We start from the raw sequence: 25048 nt of genomic DNA on the forward strand, positions 1-25048 counted from the left end.
GCAAGAATGATTTTCCAGATTTATAAGTCATGGCTTTTGGAGTAAAATATAAATCCAACAGCAGGATTCCAGAAATAAAGAAATTCTATGCATGGTTACCACAGGTGACTCATTATATGGTACTGTTTTTATTAAATTACTTCTGTTCATGGTTCCTGTTGGACAAACCCGAAATCCTCTCGTTTGGTTGATATTTTACTTTAATAGCTGTACCTGCATTATATGCACACAGCACCAGGTACCAATTACACAGCTACAAGTTGTAGTTATTTGAAGCAAAGCTGTAACCAGTGAAATATCACATGAGATGTACTATGATATTTTGTTTTTTATTTCAAAACTTCAACAAAACAAAGTTGACAAATATTTTCAATTTGTTCCATATTTACAAGGTAAAATTACGCATATAATGTACCAAAAAAAATCTACTTAGACTGTTGTCTTTTCTGTGGTTTTCTTTTTCTTGACTTCTCTAGCAGCTTCCTGTTTGCTTTTCTCCAAATACACCTGGAATTGAGATATTAACTGGGATTGAGACAGGAACTGAAGGTAAAATGGATATGGATTATAGTTTATTTATCAAACCATATTTGATGAGCTATTTGTTTGAGATTATGTCAATTGGCATCAAAAAGAAAAAGAAAGTTAAAAATCTAGTTTCTTCCATTTATGATGCTTTAATGTTGAAAATAACAATAAGTTAACATCACAAGCAAAATTATTAGTATACATTGTTTTGCTTGGTTTTCTCTTCAGATTCTTAATTTTCCATGAAAACCTCACCATAAGATCCTTGCTCATGTAGAATGGTTTGGTGACTCCATCATTCATTTCACAGTCTTCACAGAAACACAGGAAGATGGTGTCAATAGTTATCTGAATTTCAAAGTCAAGTGTCGTGTGTAGGTAATAGCATGAAATGATATTTAAGGTTAACTTGGAGCATTAAATTGAGTTACATGTAATTTAGTACATTTTTCATATGGAAAGTAAATGTGATGGGATTTGTCTACTACAAGTCCTAAAACTAGATTACTGACATTCAGTGAGGGCCCTGCTATGTGTCTGTCCCTGAACTTATAATGGGTTGTGTCTTTTTGGGCCCATGTCCCTCCCCACTGGTTTGCTGCTTATCACTGGACATACAGGTGTATGTATGCGATTAACCTGACCGGTTTTGTTTTAATATTTAAAACTCATCAGAGGTGAGAAGTGTGTAAGCCCTATTTATACTATAAGGAAGCCTTTATCCAGTAGCATATAGCCGGTAGCTTCAAAGTAGCCGGTAACTGGCATCTGATAGCTGGTAACCGATGGTCTGATAGCCAGTAGCATTTGGCAAGTGGCCAATTGTTAGATAGCCGGTGGCTTTAATGTTGGTAGTGTCAGGGCTTGCATGACCTAAGGGTAATAGGGTAATCTAATGTGATGAACTCAAGTGTCGCATATCGGTATATTTGCCTTTTCCAGGTCTGGGAAGTATTGCGATGTCAATAAGTCAGTGAATTTAAATGCAGTTAGGGATCATTGTGTTTACATTATTATTATGATTAGTTCTGTCTGTATTGGTGTATAGTCTGTAATTAACAAGTAGGAGGCTCAGAGCTTGCTGGTGGACCATGAAGTTTCTTGGGTAATAGAAGGATGTCCATGGTATTCAGGTAGATTCCCGAGAGGTGATAGGCTCCCTATCTTGTGGGGGCTGGTTTTCATGATGGCATCCTTCTTGCAGTTCTTGGAAGAAGTTATCATTGTGTCGCTGGAGAGTTCTGGTGTTTGGACATCTTCTGTTCCAGCAAGTTTCAGAGACGGTAATTGTTGTTGCTCTGAATTTGCAGACTCTACCTTTAGCCAATGGCTATCCAGAAGGTCTGGTATAGTCATAGGTGAGATGGGTTGTGTCTCTGTAGCAGCCGTAGTGTTGGCCTGATTGGTGGTTATCTTCAGATTGTCCAGTTTGTCGGTGTCCTCTTAAGATACTCTCTTCACTTGTATGTACATGCGGTACACAGGATGACAACTATCCGGTGGTCTGTTCAGATGTGTCTATAGACTACTCTTGTGTCGGAAGATTTTGTTACAGTTTTGGCACTGTGTGTCCGCCATGTTGGGCTACAGTTGTTAGGTTGGGAGACAAGTGGAGTGATGACATCATAAGTGGGTCAGTTTGGTGACGTCACAGTGGGTAGGGTATATTGGTTTATAATTTGGCCCAGTCTTGTGCTGGCATTGATTATGTGAACCAGTGATAAGTTGTTGCAACTTTGGCTGATGATCCAAGATGCCTGGGACAATCCCGAGATAGAAAATAAGATGAAAAAAGTAAGATGCCCAAGTATCTCGGTATTACCCAAAGGCATAGATCCTGACAGGGTCCAATGTGTGTAGTTGGTGTATCCAGTGGTATTCTCTGTCTCTTCTAATTTTAGTGGAAGAGGGAGAATAAGGGTAAGATTTTACAACCTCGATAATTTGACACTGTAGACATTTGCTGCCATGGTTTGGTAGCGTGAAATGGTTTGCAACTAGTGTGTCTTAATGTTTACTGATGTCTCGAATTTGTTCACAAATTCAGATTTTGAATAGGTGCTTTGGGTAATAATGAGATACTCCAGCATTTCACTTTATAACTGAACCTAACCTGAGTGATACACTAACATAGAATCACACTATGACTTCAACCTAGCAACTGTTTTAATTTCTACTGCACATCTGCATATCACAGAATGTCATCATGCATGTGATATCTCAGAACATTTTGCCTTCTGCAAAGGCCTTATATGATGTACTTTAAAGTATATTCCTAGTTATATTTTCAGTAACAGCGACATTGATCTTGACCAAAAGGAAGTTTTTAAACCCATTATGTGCATCAGCATTTCCTAGTGCATTATCATGTGAGATTTCAGAAAGTTTGAGCTTGAGTATAGGGCTTTTGACAATAATTTTTGACAGTATATTTTGGGATATATTTTAAGTAACCTTGACATTAGGTTTTTTTAAATCCCTATTGCACATCTGCAATGAAAAAACATCATGAAAAACATTTTAGTCGAAAGTCTGGATGGCTGGTCAGACTGACAGATTACTGGTAAACCTGAAGTACACTCTGCCATAAAAGCCAACAATAGCATATGGAGCTAATACCCATGAACACTTGATTTCTATCTAAAGTAAGTATGACCTTCAAAACTGAAATTGCTAGCAAGCACTTTAAGAAAGAAGAACTGTATGCAGTGTTAGTTTTACTGGCAAAAGCAAAATGAAGTTATTGCATTGAAACTGATTTTCTGTATTTAGCAACATTGACCTTTGACCTTTAACAGAAAAAAAAAATCCCAAGCAAGCACTTTAAAAAAAAGCACTGTATGAAGTTTGACTTCAAATGGCCCAAAAGAAACTCCTGTTACTTCAAGGAAACTGATTTTCTATTTATAGTAACAGTGACCTTTACCTTTGACTTTTTGAACTGTAAATCAATTCTAAGCAAACACTTTTAAGTATGGAAGTACTGAACGAAATTTGAATTAAATTGACCAAAGCAAACTCTAGATCTCACATGGAAGGTGATTTGTTTCTTTCCATTTAGTAACAGTGACCTTGACCTTTGAATTTTGATGCTAAAAAGCAATTCTAAGCAAGCTTTTTCTATAAGGAAGCACTGTATGAAGTTTGAGTTGCATCGGCCCAGTGAAACTCAAGTTTATTACATGGAAACTAATTTTCTATCTAAAGTAAATGACCTTGAGCTTTGATGCTGAAAAGCAATCCCAAGGAGCACTTCCAAGAAGAAAGCACTACATGAAGTTTGAGGTAGATTGCTTTGAAGTATCAGTTCAATTGGCAAAAGCAAACTGAGGTTATTGCATGCAAACTGATTTTCTATATTTAGCAATAGTGACCTTGATATTTGACCTTTGATACAGAAAAGCAATCACTTGCAAAGGGGAAAACATTGTATGAAGTTTTAGTTCAATTGGCCAAGGGAAACTCAAGTTATTGCACAGAAATAAAAGTGCTGACTGACAGACAGATGACACGGTCAATACTATAGGGCACCCACACTTTCATAGTGGCCCTTATAAGGTTTCCTGAACCAGAGTTTCATGTAAAGACTACAGACACGGTGGATGCACCACAAAATGTCAATATCATGACCTCTGTTCTTTGACTGGAAATACATTATATACCAAGGTACAGGTATCCGAGGCATACATCTGTTACAGTGTATGTGATTTATTTTAGTGTGAAATGGTTCTTATATAAAAAGGATCTATGAGAAATGCCATTCATGAAATGATAGAAAAATGCTTTTTGTATGGTAACATTTTGATTTGCTTCAAAGCTATTTTCCCATTTAATGATGGAGCATTATGAGTAAGAATTGTTTAATGTGTTTGACAGAAGGCAAAAAAATAATTTCAAACCAGTTTTCCATCACATGGTTTTATCTATATTATGGTGAAATGTTGAGCCATGTATATTATTGTAGTGTTATTGCACTTCCTATCTGTGTTAATAATTGTAAATCACTGAGCTGTATGCCAATAAACATCACAATTTATTTTGAATCTTTTATATAAATGCCAGTTATTCATATCTATTATCTATGTAGCTCATGTTTAACTTAACATAAATGTGGTCTTACCTCATAAACTAAGATGAAGCAATGCGATATTGCAAAGGCAAATGCACAGGCTACTGATATGGGAGCCCAGGCATAGTTGATGTCATCTCGATGCTAGCAATACAAGAATGAATCGGCTTTTAAACGTCACCATTACACCATTATTGGGAAATATTCTATTTTTTTCTTATTACTAAGACAACTGATGCGGCAAATCTACTATACATTAAATACTAAATATCAAAATTATGCATTGAACATGAAATTGTTCTCCTTCGACAGTGTAAAAGTTTGTTTTTTTTTTTTTTTTAATCTTTTTTTTTTTTGTTTTTTTTTCACCATTGTAATTGGAAACCTGTATAAACTTTGCAAGGACTGTTTTTCTGATTTTGGATCTACATACCGATAGCATAAATTTAATGTATATCTTGATTCATGGGAAGCAAATTTGTTTACACACAGCTATGTTAAACACATTACAAGGCAGAGATTTTAATTTATCAGGCATATGATTTGTACGACGGCCCATATACGCCTCTACAAAATACGCATAAGCACTTAATGTTTGTCCGCAGTTTTCTAAAATGCGTCGTCGAAAAACTGCATATGCCGTTGTTTTTTGCTCATTGTTGGACACATTTCATCGTCATATTTTGCTTTGCTTTTTGTTTATTTTGACAACGCAGTGTTAGCCCGTAGCCGCCTTGGCACTTTTCCAGCTTTGCTGCATACCGTTTGATAAATCCTGACAGCCTTATGAAGCACAGGTGACCCACTGAGATAATGGATGCACCATTCAATTCTTCGTCTATTTTCACTGCACGTATTGTTTTCGTGTGGTTGCCCAACCTTTCATTCTTTGAATCCGGCTATATGTATGTCTCCTCCCCTTAACCTTTGTACCTTATGGTTTTACCCACACATAACACCTATATAAGCTTACAAGGTCAAGTGGGCTGTCTTGAGCAATGGGCCACCTGTGCTTCATCAGACAGTCGGAACTTATCAAATGGTATGTTAATTACCAGAGCAAAGCTCGAAAAGTGCCAAGGCGGTTATGGGCCAACACTGTGTTGGCAAAATAAACAAAGAGCAAAGCAAAATCTAACCATAAAATCGGTCCTACACTGGGCAAAAAACAACTGCATATGCAGTTTTTCGACCCCTTTTTTTGGAAAACTTGGACAAACATCGATTGCTTATGTGTATATTGTCCAGGCGTATATGGGCCGTCGTAGATTTGATCTTCCTACCTTGAGGAACTCGTTTCCAGCAACAGCCACTATACACACACAACTGATCTTGCCAAGGAAGAGAATGAAGTCACCGATGGAGTTGATGGCTGCTACTCGCAAGGCATTAGCTAGGAGAACCATTAAAGCTTTCCGGGCAGATGCACAAAAGCTGTACCCATAGATAGCTGTATGAAATAGACAGGTACATGTGACAATAGTGTGATACAATAGACCACTGGGGAAAGGTAATCTGTTATTCTAACACAATTTTATACAATGATCAAATTATGATCAACATAATAATACACATTTGAAATCATACCTATTTCTATGTATGCGTTTCTGTTGAGGAAGGCAAGGCATTTCTCAAAGCACCAGAGACAACATTGCAGCATTTTCATTAAAAATTCTGCCACTTTTCCCACTCGACCTTTAAGTCTGAAAAAATGGTGAAACAAATGTTTAACAATGAGTAAAACATCTAGAATGTAATAAAGTAAATCTGTTTTGCAATATTTCTAGCACTATGGAAATTTGAAATATATTGTGTTCGACCCAGCATGCACACTTGAACAATCTTGATAGCCCTACACCCCAGCATGCTATATGCCCAATATCAAGTCTCGAGGCCTCTTGATTATGAGAAGTGGTAAATGTAAATTGTTTCTGAGCGGACAATGCACGACGGATGACGATAGACAAAAGGCGATTAGAATAGGTCACTTGAGAATTTGTCTCAGGTGACCCAATAAAAAAATGTAGTTTAGCATAATTTTTTTTTCAAATTGAGATCAAATATTGATAAAAGTTACATACTGCTGAATATGCACAGACAGTAATTCATTTACATTTTAACATAATTGATGATAAATTCTTGGCAAATAAAAGACATACTTTCGTTGAATATATCCCAGGATGAGCCGGAGTAATCTCACTAAGGCTATTATAAATGACCCAAATGCAATGGACCCTAGGTGGTATCTGTGAATGTGAAAGAATATCATACAATGACATACCACTGGTATAATATTCATAACATCAAAATTCTTATCATTTTTTATATATATATATATATATATATGTTTAACACCAAAAAGGAACAAACTATTGTATCATGTGAGATATCATCATTACCTCACCTTATGAGACGTTTAATTGATGAACATATTGGCATACCAAGCTTGTTCTTGTTTCTGAAAATAGAAAGAGAAAAAAATAACAAAACAACAACATAATGCAAATTTAATAGGCATTCTAGCAGACATTTGGACAATAATATCCTGCAATCCTAACAAAAGAAACATATTGCAGCGAAGAAAAACTATAAATTAATTTCTCTAGCTTATATTGACAATTATTTCCTAATATGTCATTACAAGACAATTCGAAAAAGAATTACTGTCTCCCATTAAACATGAGAAATTTTGTGCTGAAAATGAACAAATCTTTTCTTTTTGATGCAGAACAAAGGTCAAAATGTAGGTTAAAGTGACTCGTTTTTGATACATGATGCACAATATCACCTAGGCTGACATATGCCCTACATTAAAAGTAGTGTAGGAATTGGAGCCAGTTGATGTAGGTCAAATATTGAAATGTAGGCCAATTTTATTTTTGTATTATTTTATGACCAGCCAGCAAAATTTATGCCCAAACAAGAGGCCCAGAGGGCCTGTATCACCCACCTGGTATCATGAGATATGAAAACAAGAATGATGCTGAAGTATATGTGTCACTGGTATTGCTATGTCAATATATTTAAATCATAAGCATTTTATATGAGTACATGAACATTGCTTTTATTGTAATTCTAAAAATGTTAATTTAGCCAAATTGATCCCTTTTGGCCCCACCCCTAAGCTCCCCACAGGGGTAAATCTCAACATTTGTACAATTTTGAATACCCATTCCATAACCATGCTACCATACAAATGTGGTTTTTATGCCAAAAAATACAATTAATCCATGAAATGAAATTGACTTTGGGCATAACCCCATAGGGATAGCTACCACACAAATGTGAGTAAAATCCATTGCTTAGTTTCAGATAAACCATTTGACCCCTTTTGACCCTGCCCTCTGCCCCCCCCCCCCCCCCCCCAAGAAGTTGTTTGAACAAATTGACCACTTTAGGACCTGCCCCTCAGGACCCCAGGGGGTCAGCTCCACCATTTGAACAATTTTGAATCCCCACCCCATAGGGATGCTACCAGACAAATATAAGCAATATCCATTGCTCGGTTCAGAATATCAATTTAGGTAAATTGACCCCTTTTGACCCCGCCCCTCAGATCCCCGGAGGTCGGCCCAACCATTTCAACAATTTTGACTCCCCACCCCATAGGGATGCTTTTGACCAAATTTGGTCAAATTCCGATCTGTGGTTTTGAAGAAGTCCATTTTTGACGTACAGACGGATAGACAGCCGCCACGGTATGGCATAAGCTCACCTTGGTCCTTCGGACCAGGTGAGCTAACAATATGAACTGGATGCAAATATGATTTCATATCTCATGATAAAGGTCTATTGCTCATATATGAAGAATTATAAGCCATACAGAAATTCACTGCCATGGTGTCAAATAAACATTTAAAAACAAAAAGGTTGTTTTAAGCCACAGCTTTCAATCATAAAATGCTTTAGGGTAAAAGGTTGATTACATAAGCATGGCAAAAGGGAGAAGCTTATTAAAGATATGTGTGGTGACAGATGTATGTATGGCTAGGCTGCAAAATTGTCTCAGGTAGAATTTCATGTACTTTGCCATTTGTACAATTACTGATCGGTCTAAATCTGAATTAACTAGTAATTTTTCATGTTGTATGCTGCATGCAGAGAAGTAGAATGAATTTATCTCCTAGGTTAAAGTTCCATTGACAAGTTTAGTAGTGTGGGAAACAGAGCCCAGACAACCTTTTTCCTTGATATAGGTCAAAGGTCAAAAAGTTAAAGTTATCATCACTGCCTTTGGAGATACAACAGAGCCAAGACAAGATAAAGTATGGTAGGAAACAACACAAAGCTATTCTGACCCCATTCTGAATGGGGACTAATCATAAATACAGAAGAATACCATACTAAACTTCATCATTCCTGCAAATGATATTCTCTGTAGGTAAAAACCTAGCCATTGTCTATTATGGCATACACAAGTTCGTTGAGATCTAAAGAAAATTAAAGCATGTCCTTTTATGTGCAGAAAAAAAAGAACATTTAATGATGGAGACAGTAATCATAAACATGTCCCATGAGAAGTTAAGTTTGATTAATAAACTATCAAATGAAACAGAATATTTTTGTTTTTATGAGCAAAAATATCCCAGATCTCACCAAGTTTACTAAACATATACACTTCAGATGGCATAATAAAGTACTCTCACAGTATCATGGTAACCGAGTAAGTACATCATTTAGAAATGATGTCATAATAAAGTACTCTCACAGTATCATGGTAACAGAGTAAGTACATCAATAAGAAATAATGTCAGGTGAAATATATGACAAAAGTTCAACATACCGAGTAAAAAACCATATTGAAACAGCCCCAGCAATCACCATGTCTTGACAGGCTATCACAAATGCAGATGTCCAGAGCAGTCCAAACAAGTGGTACCATCGCACATACTTCAATCACATAGAGTACAAATGGGCTGGTATTAATTTATACATAATATATAAGAAATATACCAGGTATAAAGTATGAAAGATTATGTAACCAAGGAAAAATACTTTTGGCTTGATTACCATATACATGTAAAATTTTTCATATATATTTTAATGGTCATCCAAGTTATGCAGTTTTTGTTTTTGCTATTAAAACACGAAAAGGAAACAATCATGTAAACAAAGCAAGATTTATGGTATATGTAATGCACTTATGGTATGACTTTGATAAGAAAATATGACCTCCATATGATATCAGCTGGATACCGTAAAGAATTAATTGCAATTGCAATTACAATACAGGTGTCTGAAATGCTCAAGTAGTATGCTTTGTAACCTTTGAAGTAAATCAAACTTCAACACTCAATATCATTTCTCTACAACTGATCATGACAGGTCTTTTTTAGAAGACTTGCTTTGTTATTCATGTGCCTGTCAAAATATGAACAGATCAGTGTGTGTTTTTTTTCCCTTTCTAATCAGTAGTCCAGGGCTAGTAGACATCAAAAATCCACTAGCCCAAACTAAAAATCAACTAGCCAAACAAATATGGGGAGAAATAATTTGAAAAACAATATATCCCGAAAGGCTCTTTTAACATACATGTGAAATAGCAGGTCTTGCACAATCATTCAGATTTATCAAAAAATTTTGTCAAGAATTTTAAGGTTTTAAAGTGTGTTTTGGACACCCCTGTCAATAGAATTGAATTAAATTGCTTCTTTATCTCCTTTAACATCATGGGAAATTCACTAGTCCCAGGCTAGCATGGCTGTAATTTTCACCAGCCCAAGCTGAAAATTAGGTAGCCCCAGATGTCAGGCTAGTGGATTATAACACTCATGCAGATATTTATCTATGAAACCGAACAATATGGAACATGGTGTACCATTCTATTTAACTTAACAGATTAGCAAGGCAATGTACTAGGTGAAGTTTGTGACCCACTGCTGTATGGTGCATTAGAACATGTTTACAAAGGAAGGACAAAGCCATTTCTTGCCACAAACTTCTCACAAATGTAACAATGTTGACTCAGTTTATTAAGAAGCTACTAGCCAAATATGTGGATTCCATTTAGTCAGTAGAAGTTGCTTTAACTATGTTGACCCTCAGTGATGTTGCCATGTCAGTCAATGTCATTTTCATACAAGAGATCCCAGAGGGATCTTGGCGCCCACCATTGAATGATCTTCATAGGTTCCATGTCAGATTGATCTTTTCTCTACTTTTCCCTTCTTCTAAGTCTTACTAATTTGTGTAAATTCAGAAACAGCCCTCTATAGCTAGTACTTTTCAAACAAGGGGAAGCTATATATAAAATTTAAGATTTAGCGATAATGGCTGTCTGTCGACCATGTTGTTTTTGGATTGGTCCCAATATGCAAAACTAGGCACTGAGGGGAACCTACATATGAAATTTGAGAAAGATCCCTTGAGTGCTTTCTGAGAAATAGCGATAACAAACTTCAATTGTCAAAATCCAAGATGGCTGCCTGTCGGCCATGTTGTTTTCTGATTAGTTTCAAAATGCAATATGCATAACTAGGCACCAAGGGGAACCTACATATGAAATTTGAGAAAGATCCCTTCAGTACTTTCTGAGAAATAGCGATAACAAACTTCAATTGTCAATATCCAAGATGGCTACCTGTCAGCCATGTTGTTTTCTGATTGGTCTCAAAATGCAATATGCATAACAAGGCACTGAGGGGAACGTATGTATGAAATTTGAGAAAGATCCCTTCAGTACTTTCTGAGAAATAGCGATAACAAACTTCAATTGTCAAAATCCAAGATGGCTGCCTGTCGGCCAGGTTGTTTTCCGATTGGTCTCAAAATGCAATATGCATAACTAGGCAACAAGAGGAACCTACGTATGAAATTTGAGAAAGATCCCTTCAGTACTTTCTGAGAAATAGCGATAACAAACTTCAATTGTCAAAATCCAAGATGGCTGCCTGTCGGCCATGTTGTTTTCCGATTTGTCTCAAAATGTAATATGCATAACTAGGCACCAAGCGGAACCTAAATATGAAATTTGAGAGAGATCCCTTCAGTACTTTCAATTGTCAAAATCCAAGATGGCTGCCTGTCGGCCATGTTGTTTTCTGATTTGTCTCAAAATGCAATATGCATAACTAGGCACCAAGGGGAACCTACATATGAAATTTGAGAAAGATCCCTTCAGTACTTTCTGAGAAATAGTGATAACAAACTTCAATTGTCAAAATCCAAGATGGCTGCCTGTCGGCCATGTTGTTTTCCGATTGGTCTCAAAATGCAATATGCATAACTAGGCACCAAGGGGAACCTACATATGAAATTTGAGAGAGATCCCTTCAGTACTTTCTGAGGATTCGCGATAACAAACTTCAATTGTCAAAATCCAAGATGGCTGCCTGTCGGCCATGTTGTTTTCCGATTTGTCTCAAAATGCAATATGCATAACTAGGCACCAAGGGAAACCTACATATGAAATTTGAGAGAGATCCCTTCAGTACTTTCTGAGAAATAGCGATAACAAACTTCAATTGTCAAAATCCAAGATGGCTGCCTGTCGGCCATGTTGTTTTCCGATTGGTCTCAAAATGCAATATGCATAACTAGGCACCAAGGGGAACCTACATATGAAATTTGAGAAAGATCCCTTCAGTACTTTCTGAGGATTTGCGATAACAAGAATTGTTTATGGACGGAGGGACGGACGGAGGGACGGACGGACAACGGACCACGGACGCAGGGCGATTTGAATAGCCCACCATCTGATGATGGTGGGCTAAAATATCAGACTTTATATCAGTAACCTACTAGCCACATATCATGACCCTTCACCAAAAAATTTCTTTTAAACACAGTCACATATATAGAATTTGGACAACAAGTGCTGCATCATGATGAATAGTAATTACTGGTAAATTCAGTTGGACTTTGAAAGGTTCTTAATTGAAAGATTGGTCACATAATCCATGTGTTCATTGAAAATACTAAACTTCAAGAGATTTCATATTTGAATGAGTTGTTAGAAATATAACCAAGATGAATTATTCCTTTTGATAGTTATTTGTAAGAGATATTGAGTGAAAATGTATCACTCATTTGAAGCAATAGTGGATTCAATAAATTCATTAGTAGTCTTAACAAATTTAAAAGTAACTGTAACATAAGTTTTATATATTCATGTCACAACTTACATTCCAATGTTCCTCAAACTGGAAGGTGACAGTACTATTGGTGTCATCCACTACTGGTATACCTAGTTATTATCAGCAGATAATTGTTAGATATTATATATAACAATAGCAGCTATATATTGATATATACATTGAGTTATTTACTCTGTGTTTATACATCACAACACATTTGGATACATGTATTTTATTCATATTTTTCAATTGTGAGGACAGGTGGATATTGTTTGGGTTTTTTTTTCCATTTTTTTATGACTCATCAACAATGCTGTCATTTATAGGGCTATTCAACTTTTAAAAAGTATTATCTTTTAATTTCCCTCCAGTACTCATAATTTTGGAAGAAAATACTAATTTGGTTTCTCCTGTAGCACATGTTAAGACTTTATAATAATGTCAGCAGGATGAACTTACCTGAGGTTTCTATGTAGGCAGCCACAGCAGCCAAGCCGGTAACTACCCCTAATAATGCCAGCAGTGTCTGAAAAAAACAGGTTGAGCAGCAAGAAAATGTCCAACATCCACTAAGTCTGCTAATTTATCTGACCCCTTCCAACATTGAGCAAGTAACAATCACCACCAATTACTAATTTCAAATTGCATACTGTTTTTTTAACTATTTGGGAGCAATAGCTTATGTCAAGTCACTTGTGAATATTAGTCGCATATTGAACACTAATAATATGGAATATTGAAAAATAAACCAGGCATGCTATTAACAGCTATATTAAAGGTATTTCTATTAAAATTCACAAAATTTAAGGACATGATGATTGACCCTACAATCATTATGCTAGAATAAATCAGATATACTTAGGAATCAATTATTTTTACTGTTTGATTCCATGGCCACCATGAAAATATTGAGACTGAAAACTGTTCCATAGCAAATGGCACTGCTGGAATACTTGTGTATAAAGTTTAGTGAAGTTATCTTGAACTGAAATCTGGTATATCCCTCCAACCTTCATTGGGTGTTGTATAATTACCTTAAAACTATTACATGGGATATTACTTGATACCTTACCCACATTGGCTGAAGAAGGAGTAATGGCATAGCTTTGATAGCTTTCCCAGCTTCCTCAAACAACTGCACAACCTTTCAGATAGAAACATGTTCAATTTGAAATCTTTAACTTCATTTAGTTATATATCAATTACATGCGAATGGGGAATTTAATAAAATTGCAATATATGCTTTGATATCAACGATTAATTAACTTTGTTGTGGATTGCTCAATGCTTTAATTCCACTTAAAACCTACTCTTAAAACTGTTATCAATTTGTATATGTATCTTGCTCATCTGGACATTATTCACATGGTATGGTTATTTTTGGATTTGTTGCCAAGGTATCAGTGTCTTTTAATGTAAAAAGAATTTAATAGAGTGAAGATTTCATTAACTCACCAAAGCAATCCTCTTCCTCATAATAAACAAAAGCAGCAGAACAATAGCCTACAGGAAAAGATGTTAACATGTCAGTGGTGAATTGAATAGTGTCATTTTCAAAAACAACAGACATCAGCAATAGCAGCATTAACCAACAAGAACCTGAGTGGTTCTTATATCTGTTATTGATCCAACATCCATGAACTTCAAAGTAGATACATGTCAAATACATAGATAATATTTCTCAGAGAAGGTTATTGTTCTGCAATTATGAAGAGGAGACTTTGCTAGGACGGTAGATTTTATAGTTGTGATTAGTTCATTCATTGTGTCTAGTTCATTCATGTGGACCTTAACAACTCAATATTACAGTGTACTAATTTCATGCATGCCAAACAAAAGGGATTTAGGCCTTCTTGTTATTCAGAAAACTCTGTTTAAATGATACATATTTCCACACTGTAACTAAAGATGGTTAGATTCATCTAAGTACACTTTATAGTCCTTCTAACATGCTATTTTTTTTTTTTTAAAACAGGAGTCATTTAAATGCCTTCAAATGCATTTGGTTCCTACAACTTTGACATTATGAACAAGGTCATTAATTTGAACAAAAGTTTTTTTTTTTTTATCCCAGCAGGCTACTGGTCCAATGCCAATAATTTGAATTTCCTCCTTATTCAGATGAATTTGTCTAAAGATATAAACACATTTGACAGGTTTGAAGCGAAACATTCATGCCAGATGGACGGACAGTAAACAGAACGTTTCAATGGCGCTAATGGTCGGCCCGATATCCTGACATGATTGTCACATTATGATGAGGTACCAGAAGCATCTATTTATCATAATTTGATGAGCATGAGAAAAGCAATGCCATGGCTGCTGATTATGACCAGAGTAAGTCAATGATGTGGTGAGATAACAAATGTAGACTTGTTTGACAACAACCTATAGTACAATACTGACCTATAATTCTTTTACGTACACTAACATGTCATACACAATCGGGGTGATCGTGTATGACATGTTAGTGTAGGTAACAGAATTATAGGTCACTATTCCTGTGTTGGGAACAAAAAACATGGTTGAAAATTAAGCTTTTTGGAACTTTTGAAATATAGAGGAAGTACTTCTTTGGAAAATGACATGAGTATTTCTGTCCTACCGTGATCACAGAGGCTATGCCCGAGTATATAAGCCATGTCTGTACTTTCTGCTCAGCTGCTTCTGTCTGTTCAGCTGCTGTAAGTGCATTATAATCCTTATACAAGCCATAGTAGGAGTACCTGTACAACAAATAGTGTAAGCTATAATGCTACTTTGTATTCTAATATGAATTTATGTTTTATGTTTCAATTAGACATGCAGTTCAAGTGCTTAATTGCCTTTGCATAAAATGTATTGATAGTGATACTTTTTTGTGTCATGAATTAATGTAACACACATCTTTCAAATCTTTTGATATAGGAATGGCACTGGTACACCTTAGAACAATATGAGTAAAGATCTTGTGAAACAATTATCAATCAGCAATGATTTTACTGTAAGGACAATATAGATAACCAGTAAATTATCACTCTGAGAAGGGAAACCACCTTTTAAAAGGTAACCATTTCAAGTTTGAAAATATTTTAATGAATTTGACATGATCAACATACAGCGTTTATATTAAACTAAGCTTCAACCTTTTGAATTTCTTTTTTAACTTGAAAGAAAATGTACTACAGTACACTGATGTAAACTTAGACAAATTGTTAACATTTTTAAACTTCACTTACCAAGAGTAGGCACTAACACCCAGTGTGAAGGCACAAACAGCAATGATCATAGTCCAGATGATTATAGCTGCCAGGAGCCACATCATCATGACAATCAGCAAGGATGTGGCTGTAGGAGAAAAGGAGCACTATAGAAAAAGTACTGCCTTGGATTAAGCTACTAGCTCATGCCACTGCCAGTCAGTTAATATTTAAGCCACTGGCTTATGCCAATCAGTTCATATTTAAGCCACTGGCATATGCCAATCAGTTGATATCTTTTTGCACTGTACCAAATCTTTAAGCAATTTCTTGTTTATGTGTTAGTCAGCACAAAATATGATATGGTACAATTTGCATTATTTCAATATTGCTTAAGGAAAAAGACTATATCTATAATTGATCTTTGGTGAAACATACCAAATGCTATCCCACACAGATAAAGTATTTCTTTCCATGCTGTATTCAGATCAGACAGGATTTTCTGTTAAAAATAAATGGAAAAAAAATGTTATACACCGATTATTTATCCAGTTATTACATATAGTGCAGCATTTTTATTATGTTATGTATTGAACATGTAATTTCCTTGATTTGTATAAATTTAATTTGAAATGTACTTATCCTTATAACAATTTTCACATTTGCCTCCAAAACACATAACTAACAATACATATGATACATATTTTCTGGATTGATATTGTTCAAATTGTAAAGCATCAATTTCATGCCCTTTACTACCATAGAAAACTGAGGTCAAAAGAACGTTCATGAATGTTGATTAGCATTACCTGAGGAATGCCATCTCCAAGGCTGACACTACCAAGGACATTGGTAAATGACTTTGCCATTGCAGCTGCTATGTCAGCAATATTTTTTGGTATACAGCGGTGAAAAAGGCTCACACTGCAACACAATGATAATATTCTTACCATAACTTGTTTTAAATTCAATTTTTAAATTTCTTCAAAATGTTGATAAAATTATTTTCATTGTTTAATAGCCATGTATAAATGGACAACAGCAACTATTTCATACCTGGTATGCACATAGTTATATTCTTTCAAAAGTAACTCCAATGTATACACAAATGCAAACAAAAACAACTTCTGAGGTTTCATTGTCTTTGACAAATAATTTCGAAGAGTATGGAAACAGATACTGATGGTAAACTACCATCCTAAAATTACCATGGCATAGCTGCTTATACATATATGTAGGTAAGGATGATAGCAACACTAAACCAAAAGCAAGCCTATAACATGGAAAGGAACCTGTAAATAATACTTCAAACGTAATTCCTTAAATACCTAATTTTTGAAAGCTGGATGATTATTCCTTATTTCATTAGAATTTTTTATTCAAGTTGAATTTAACAATTTTGATTCAGGTTGGTGTATATGGGGATTTTAAGGCATTAGAGAGGACCAATTTTTACCTTATTTTGATCAAAGATACTACGATATACATGTAGTTGAACAATATCAATTTTACATAGAAACAATGATTTACAAAATAGCATTTATACTTTAATGTTTGTTTAATGTCATATAATTATGAGGTGGAAAAGGCTTGAATATCAACCTCCTAAAAAATCACTAGGTTTAATTTCTTTGAAGCTTTGCAATAAGACACATCACCATTTTATAATACAATTATGGTCATCTGCACATATATACATAGAATAATGTTGAATTTCAAAAATGAATAAAGAGCTTCTTTGCATAAAGCTGGTCACGTAATATACCAAAATGTTTGTCTAGACAGTTTCAACCAAAATCATCAATAATTTGCTCACATTTGCTTCTGTCTCCTGGCAAACAGTACTACTACATATCATGAATATACGCACCAAGACAGACAAAAGTTTATGCTGTATGGATGAACAGCCAACAGGAAAACTTAGCCATTAAAATTGAATTAAATTAGCCATTGCCCTGATACTATATTCTGCAATAATTACTTACTGTGGTGTTATGGGTAATGATGGACATTTGTCTCTCACATCTTCATAGGGAACGACACCATGGCGACACAAGTTGTTTCCAGTTGTGTTATAGTAATCATTGAAACTAGACTCAAACTGCAGGAGTTGACCAGGACAGCTTTTCACACAAGTCCTCAAGTATTTCTTCTCTTGTAATACAGGGCCGTTTGGAATATAACTTGCAAAATACATTTGGTCGAAGTAAAAGGACTTCCTGTCAACAAAATTTTTGTATTAATGCATCATAGCAGACTTTTTAATATTATATAGCACTAACCCGACGTCATGATGATGCATTTTGCTTACTATGACAAAATAAACAAAATACAGATATATTCAGACAATGAAATTTTAACGGTTAAGAAAAGTTTAAATAAACAAAAGACCTTATGAAATACTTCTAATTCTGTTGAAAGATCCATATAATAGTAAAGTTAAATGCAATTCCATTCATAAAACTATATTAAAAGTGAGTCGAGTGCTTCTATGCAAATGATCTGTGTGGTGTTCATTGAACATATTCAATGAATTATTCACCTACAGTGATAGCCACTGTTTATGGTCCCACTTTAAATCAATGGCATTATGCCTTGATTTTTTTCCAGTCTTCGTATATCTGTTATTGTAAATTTTACTAGTTACTATTAGTCTATTACTATAGCAATATATAACAAAACATAACAAGTGCTACATGTACCTCTGGGTCAAAGATGTGTAGCAGAATTTGTTATCATTATTATAGTTAACCTACTTCATGTCAGTCATATCCTTCCCGGAATGAATGGCACCTGTAATGGGGTCATTGTTACGGTTACATGTGTTACCCCAGCTGTCCACACCATAGATAAGTCGATAGGGGATCTCCTCGGACTATTCCTAGACATGCAATTCCTACCTACAACAGATTTGACATATTGCATGAATTATAAAAAGACTTTTAGGAAAGTTTAAATGAAACGAGAATTGTAAATTATCATATCATTTAAGTCAATTTTAAATATTTTTAATATGCCTACTACTTACAGTATACATGCCTAGATTTTACATCTTTGTTGATGTAATTTTAAATATTCTGTACTACTGTTCAAGACTAGGCCTATATTTGTTAAAGCATGTGCATCATATACAATGTAAATCAATATCTTTTAAGTTATTTTCCTGTAGTGTAAAATACACCTACTTTCGTTTCTAATTTCTTGCACAATATTTAAAGTTAGTTGACTAATAAATTATTTGTAAGGTACATAAACATATTTTAATGCATATATTGTTCATGCTCATGTAAATTCCAAATTATCAGAAAGTGCAGTCCTGTACCATTCCACACATAAATGCTATAAAGATGAGAAGAAAGATGATATCCCGACATTGTCTGTCCTTATTAGGTCCATCATCCAAGGATTCTTCCTTATCCTGTTGAGAAATAAGAGAATGTCTTTTGATAAAATATTATGAGCAGCTTTTGAGAAAATATTTTGAGAATCAAGTGCCCATAAGAATGAGCAGTTTGTAAATCAAATAAGTAGTTTAAGACATTCATTTGTACTGATCTACTGGGTCAGACCCTAGGTTACTTTTTATTCTGGGTCATAGGAACGTCTCAAGCCCAAGTGTTCATAATCTGTCTCCTTCCAAGTTATCCAGCGGGATATTTTAAACGGTACATCACAATTTGAAACCGATTCATCCAAACGGATGCAAAGAAAAAAAAACTAGCAAGATAACCATTGACGAAGTCTATGAACTTTGAAACACGAAAGATGAAACATTCTCCTCTTTCGTCGTGTGAAAACTGCCACTTTTCGTTGAACTTTAAAGTTCTTAATGGCCCAATCTCGAAAGCATTGTGGACGTCACTTATGCAATTTACATGCTTTCAAAATGATCATACATTGTTAAACAGATAAGCGAAATTACCTTGAATGGTCTAACCTTATTATCAGCAGAAGTACAGCAACACGCCATTATGATGTAGAACCCCGATTGTGATGAAGAAGCATTTCTTATCTTCTGCATATAACAATATGGCGGACACTGACGTCACGTCACGTGCATTCTGCCAAACTTGAAAACTGCACACATGGCTAGATCTGGATGATAATCATAATTTTTATGATTGTATATAAAACTATGATAAAAAAGTATATATCATCTACCTCGAATTTAGATCAATCCAAATCCATGTTCCTTACTACTGTTGAGTAATCACTAGGAATATTGATCGTTTGCCCATGTAGACTGTGCCAAATGTGAGTCAAACATGCACAATTTTAGACTTTTCCTAGCCTATAGCCTATCTAGCATGTGCGATATGATTTTTCCCATCTCGAAGAAACATGACTAGATCTAGCGGAAAGAGAATCTTCTGATTTTTTGTTATAGAATAACAAATATTATTTTGAAGAAGAATTTTTTTCACCAATTTTTGTTGAACATACTCTTTTAAGATATCGTAAGCTAATTACTTATTACCCATGTTATAAACTATTTCATGTAAAGCACTAGCTTTTATTTGGTAACATAAAGAGCAAAACTGCACAGATATAGTCATATTCTATTTGACCAAGAGCACACGATCATTCTCTGTATATCCCGATTCAGGATACCTGGGTTTGCATAACAAATAATGGATGAACATATTTCCGCATCGACATTAAGCAACGGACATGCAATATTGTATTGTTACTGTTAAAGAATAATTATACGGATACGTTAAATCATTGTCCCTCTGGCGGAACTGTAATGACGGATTGGATTTTTTTCCGGCATGACAACTTATTTTTATGATAAATCAGATCTTGCGGGGCTTTTGTGAAAACATGTCGAAGATAAAATAATCAAATTATTACCAACAGCTGTGCTCTGTGTGTAAAGAAACCCATGGGGTCTTGACCTGGATTCGAACTCCGAACTTGACTGATTGTTGCAAAGTCGATGAAGGGATAATCTCACATTAGTTTAGTTTAAACATCTTTTATTGCAAAACGTTTGACAAGTTATTATAACTTAATTAATAGCTCTTTCTGCAATAATGCAAAGTATACAAGAGCATGCAATTTTTATATTAAGCACCAGATTTACCTGAACACACATTTAATCTATGAGAGAGAGAGAGAGAGAGAGAGAGAGAGAGAGAGAGAGAGAGAGAGAGAGAGAGAGAGAGAGAGAGAGAGAGAGAGAGAGAGAGAGAGAGAGAGAATAAATCAGAATAAATCTATGTATATATGTATCTTACTGGTCACGAGTAACCGGGTGTGCTAATTTTCTGAAAGACTTCTTAGTTCACCAGTATGTAAATCCGACGTACTTTCTACTCTATGTATACCTATTAGTAGTCTATAAGTTATAATACGACAGCGTGTTGCTGAACTACATGTAATTATTATTTTCTTTTAATTCTACCATGTTTCGAACTTAACATTTTTGCGTCAAAAACTCACTTTAAAGTTATCGATTTGTTCCTAAACTGTTGGCATAAGCATTTTACATCCAACTACCGCCGGGGAGCTTCGTTATCATTTTGACTTGGTTCCGATGCCGATAGGTCCTACTTGGCGGATTAAAATTTCTTCTAGAGAAATATTGGATTTTTATTTGGTCCATTTCAACCAATTAAATTTTAGGCGTGGATGGCTGTGCTCCCTGCCACGGGATGACAAACTGTATGAGAACCATATCCATATTACCTACAGACAGTATTCATATTTCATTTGTAGAAGATAATCGAGTATTATAACAACGTTTTCTCTCTACCTTTTTTTCTTTTTCTTTTTTTCAGCTGCATATTTGCGTATAAAGGCAGTGAAAACACATGCACAATGAGATTTAATGTTGATTTCTGGGTAAAAGCAAAATACTTTAAAATTCGTCTCCAAAAGGCGACGAAGATATTTTCACGGAATGAATCGCGATCGGTGAATGCACCCCACAAGGATGTCGAGTGAGTACGGCCGGACGGACGGACGGACGACGGTAATGGTGGGATAAAAACGTGATGATGGTAGACTAGACATAAATTCATTAATCATTATTACATACACTGATGAGAATGTTTTTTGCCTGAAAATTTGCAAGAAGTTTTTATTTTCTCAAATTCAAATCTAACACATGTGCTCGTCATGTACACTTGTATGTATGTTACAAATTACAACTGCTTTATCTTTTTATTCATTGTATGTACACTTGTATGTATAATCGACGAAAAGAAATCTTGCCTGCTTTATTTCAGATGTTATAACTAGGGGAATAAAAAATACATTTTGCAGAGCAATTTTGATGCGTGTGAAAGAAAATATTTTGTTGTTTTTACTTTTTTTATTTTTTTATTTTTTTTGCTTTCGAAAGAGTTTTTTTTTTTTTAGCACATTTACAATTGCTTTCATGAAAATTACCTTTTCTACAAAAAGCAGTCTGGTTTCATGCCATGTCACTCGACAGTACACCAACTTATCGAAATTTACCACAATACAATGTATTTGCTGTTCACTAGAGGGAAAAAACGTCTGATCTTTTGCGACATCTCTTAAGCGTTTGACCGTGTATGGCATAAGGGTTTGTTAATTAAATAAGAAACATATCGGATTATGGGTGATCTTTTAAAATGGTTAAAATATTATGCATGGAGTTCGTATCGTCAGCAACAAGTTTTAGTTAGAGAAATATGTATTCCAAGACAGGTTACACGAATGCTGCATGGTGTACCACAGGGAAGCGTTTTGGGACCCTTTTGTTTTTAATAAATCTACATGATATTGTTGATAATATGAACAGTATATCTCGTTTATTTGGTGATGACACTTCATTTATGTATTCTTCATCTTTTTTAGATATTCAGATATCTCTTAATAATGACTTGTAAAACTCAATAAATGGTCCGAAGACTGGCTCACTAAAGTTGGCCCACAAAACAAAACTGATGTACACACACTGCAAATAACAAACACAAAAAATCCCTTGCACCTTACTTTTGGAGAAAAACTTTGAATTTAGTTGATAAAGATAGACATCCAGTAGGCGTGATTTTCAGTTCAGATGCAAAGTGGTCCATGAACATAGCAGAAACTATAAAAACATGTATGAAAAGGTATTAGGAAATTCAAATTTGTGTTGAGTAGAAAAACTTTATTACGAATTTATATAGAATTTGTGTTGCCGTATTGAAATATGCTTGTGAGGTATGGGATGGTTGTTCTCTGGCAGATGTAAATAAACTAGAACAAGTTCAACTCGAGGCAGCAAGAATTATATTACCGGCCTGCCATCTTTCTCTAGAAAAAAATCTCTATATAAAGAATCCCAACACAAATTATTATCTCAAAGAAGAAAGTTAAATTCGTAAATTTTCAATGATGTGTAAACTCCACATGTGACAATAATTTAACTCTATCCTATTTCAGCAATCTTCTTTCTCCATTAGTAGGTGAACGTAATATGTATAATGTTAGAAATAATGTAAACTATACCGTTCCAAATTTTCGATTGTCTACTTCTTATTCCTTTATCCCATCTTCTGTTTGATTATGGAATAATTTACCTATTGATGTCAGAGACCAACCATCTATTAATAGTTTAAAATCCAAAATAGTAAACCATCGTGATGTATTACCTATTTATTATCTAGCCGGAAGAGAAAGATAAATGTATTACACACATGGTTACGACAAACTTGTAAGAGCTTGAACTATGATTTGTATAGGGTAAATATAGTAAATGATCCAACCTGTGCTTGTGGTAATGAATGTGTAAAAGGATATATTTTTTTCAATATGTACAAAACTTTTATTAAAATATGTTTAAATCAAAATAAGGAATTTTTGTTTTAGTTTTGTGTTGTTTTGTTTTTAAACCTGTTCACACATATTGAAAGCCAGATAATATGAAAATTCTAGCATGCAAAATTTCACAATCTTTTTGTAATTCAACCAGAGACCTATATACTATAGTATATAGGTCTCTGATTCAACGTATGCAGATCTATTGAGTGTCAACGTGATTATCTCCCCTGACATAACAACTACTTCCGGGGTGAAGTTGCAACCGAGAGAGGAGTCCAGATAGAGCAGCAATGGAGAATGGCTCTCTTAAGTCGGGAGATAAAACTTGTAATATTTACATAGTATCGGCTTCTATTATAGTTTTATTAACACTGACCGAATGTTCTGGACAAGGTGAGTGTTTTGTTATTTAATTTCAAACTAGAACTGAATTTTGTTTTGAAATAGCAGACAGCATCTTGCATTGCAAGCCAGTCTATTGTATACATTCTCGTACATTTGGTACTCTTGATCAGTTGGTGAGTCTTTGTTTTTTTCTTAATGTTAAATAGTTATGTGTCAAAATAACTGTTTGCTCTATTCATGGTATACTTGCTTATCCAATTTTGATCAAAACCAACATTTTCACATAAAATCTTAAAAATGAAAGTGAAACCATGGACATAAAATTTCCAGTACATTACATTCCGAAATCACACTGGTAAAACCGACATGATTTTAAAAACATGATTCGCTTCCACGTGATACATTGTTCCATAATCTGCATCTTCCTAATTTATGTTTGAATATATCAAAAAAATCTGACATGTAATACAATCGTACCTTATTGTGCTCACTGTGTATAAATGTATTTTATCCAGTGACTGAAATACTTAAAAGCAATAATTAACAGTCACTGTTAGTAGAAAGATGCACTAGTACGGTGGCTCTTCCTACCAAGACATGAAAAAGAAAATGTAAAAAGAAATACTTAAAACGAAAAAAAAAGTTTTCAAAAACAGAATAATGAGATTATTTATATAAGAAATTATGAACAATGAAGCATTAAAGGAAACTGCAAGGAAACTGGTTCAATATATAACAACATGACATGATTTAAAGCATATGATAACAAAAGAACAGGATTCCATAAGTATTTAAATGCTTTAATGTTGTGGTACAGAGTGAGTTGAATTCAAGGAAAATCAAAATAGGTATGCTTTCATTCAATTTAGGTGAATTATAGACATTGATTTTCAGCAACTAATTACAGTATATATCTTTAATTGATTGCAGAATCTCTCTTAGCTAATAGTTAAGTTAGCTTATGGGTTTTGTGACTCATCCACTATTACTCAAGCATGCTGGCATGCATCAATCTAGCAATAAGGTGACATACATTGATCATGACAAATCATAGAAATTAGTATTGACATTTG

At 34.6% G+C, this 25048-nt stretch overlaps 2 protein-coding genes across 3 annotated transcripts in view; one reads left to right on the forward strand and one right to left on the reverse strand.

The window, feature by feature from the left end:
• Positions 1–313: 313 nt before the first annotated feature.
• LOC117325724 (choline transporter-like protein 1) lies at positions 314–19862 on the reverse strand. Its single transcript, XM_033882157.1, is given in 21 exon segments — positions 314–507; positions 784–876; positions 4649–4741; positions 5881–6047; positions 6185–6300; positions 6757–6843; positions 7002–7055; positions 9381–9487; positions 12721–12782; positions 13132–13198; positions 13745–13816; positions 14128–14175; positions 15278–15398; positions 15891–15999; positions 16290–16353; positions 16661–16775; positions 17837–18070; positions 18608–18714; positions 18716–18751; positions 19174–19269; positions 19774–19862. Coding segments are annotated over 21 exon segments (1974 nt in total). The 5' UTR covers positions 19822–19862; the 3' UTR covers positions 314–429.
• A 4040-nt stretch (positions 19863–23902) lies between these two features.
• LOC117325725 (post-GPI attachment to proteins factor 6-like) overlaps positions 23903–25048 on the forward strand; it is a 30245-nt gene continuing 29099 nt past the window's right edge. For both annotated transcript variants that reach the window (XM_033882158.1, XM_033882159.1), the window contains exon 1: positions 23903–24023. In XM_033882158.1, coding sequence (XP_033738049.1) covers positions 23921–24023 — 103 coding nt within the window. In that variant the 5' untranslated portion in view covers positions 23903–23920. The remainder of the gene's footprint in view (positions 24024–25048) is intronic.

Source organism: Pecten maximus, chromosome 4 (genome assembly GCF_902652985.1).
Source record: "Pecten maximus chromosome 4, xPecMax1.1, whole genome shotgun sequence".
Lineage (NCBI taxonomy): Eukaryota > Metazoa > Mollusca > Bivalvia > Pectinida > Pectinidae > Pecten > Pecten maximus.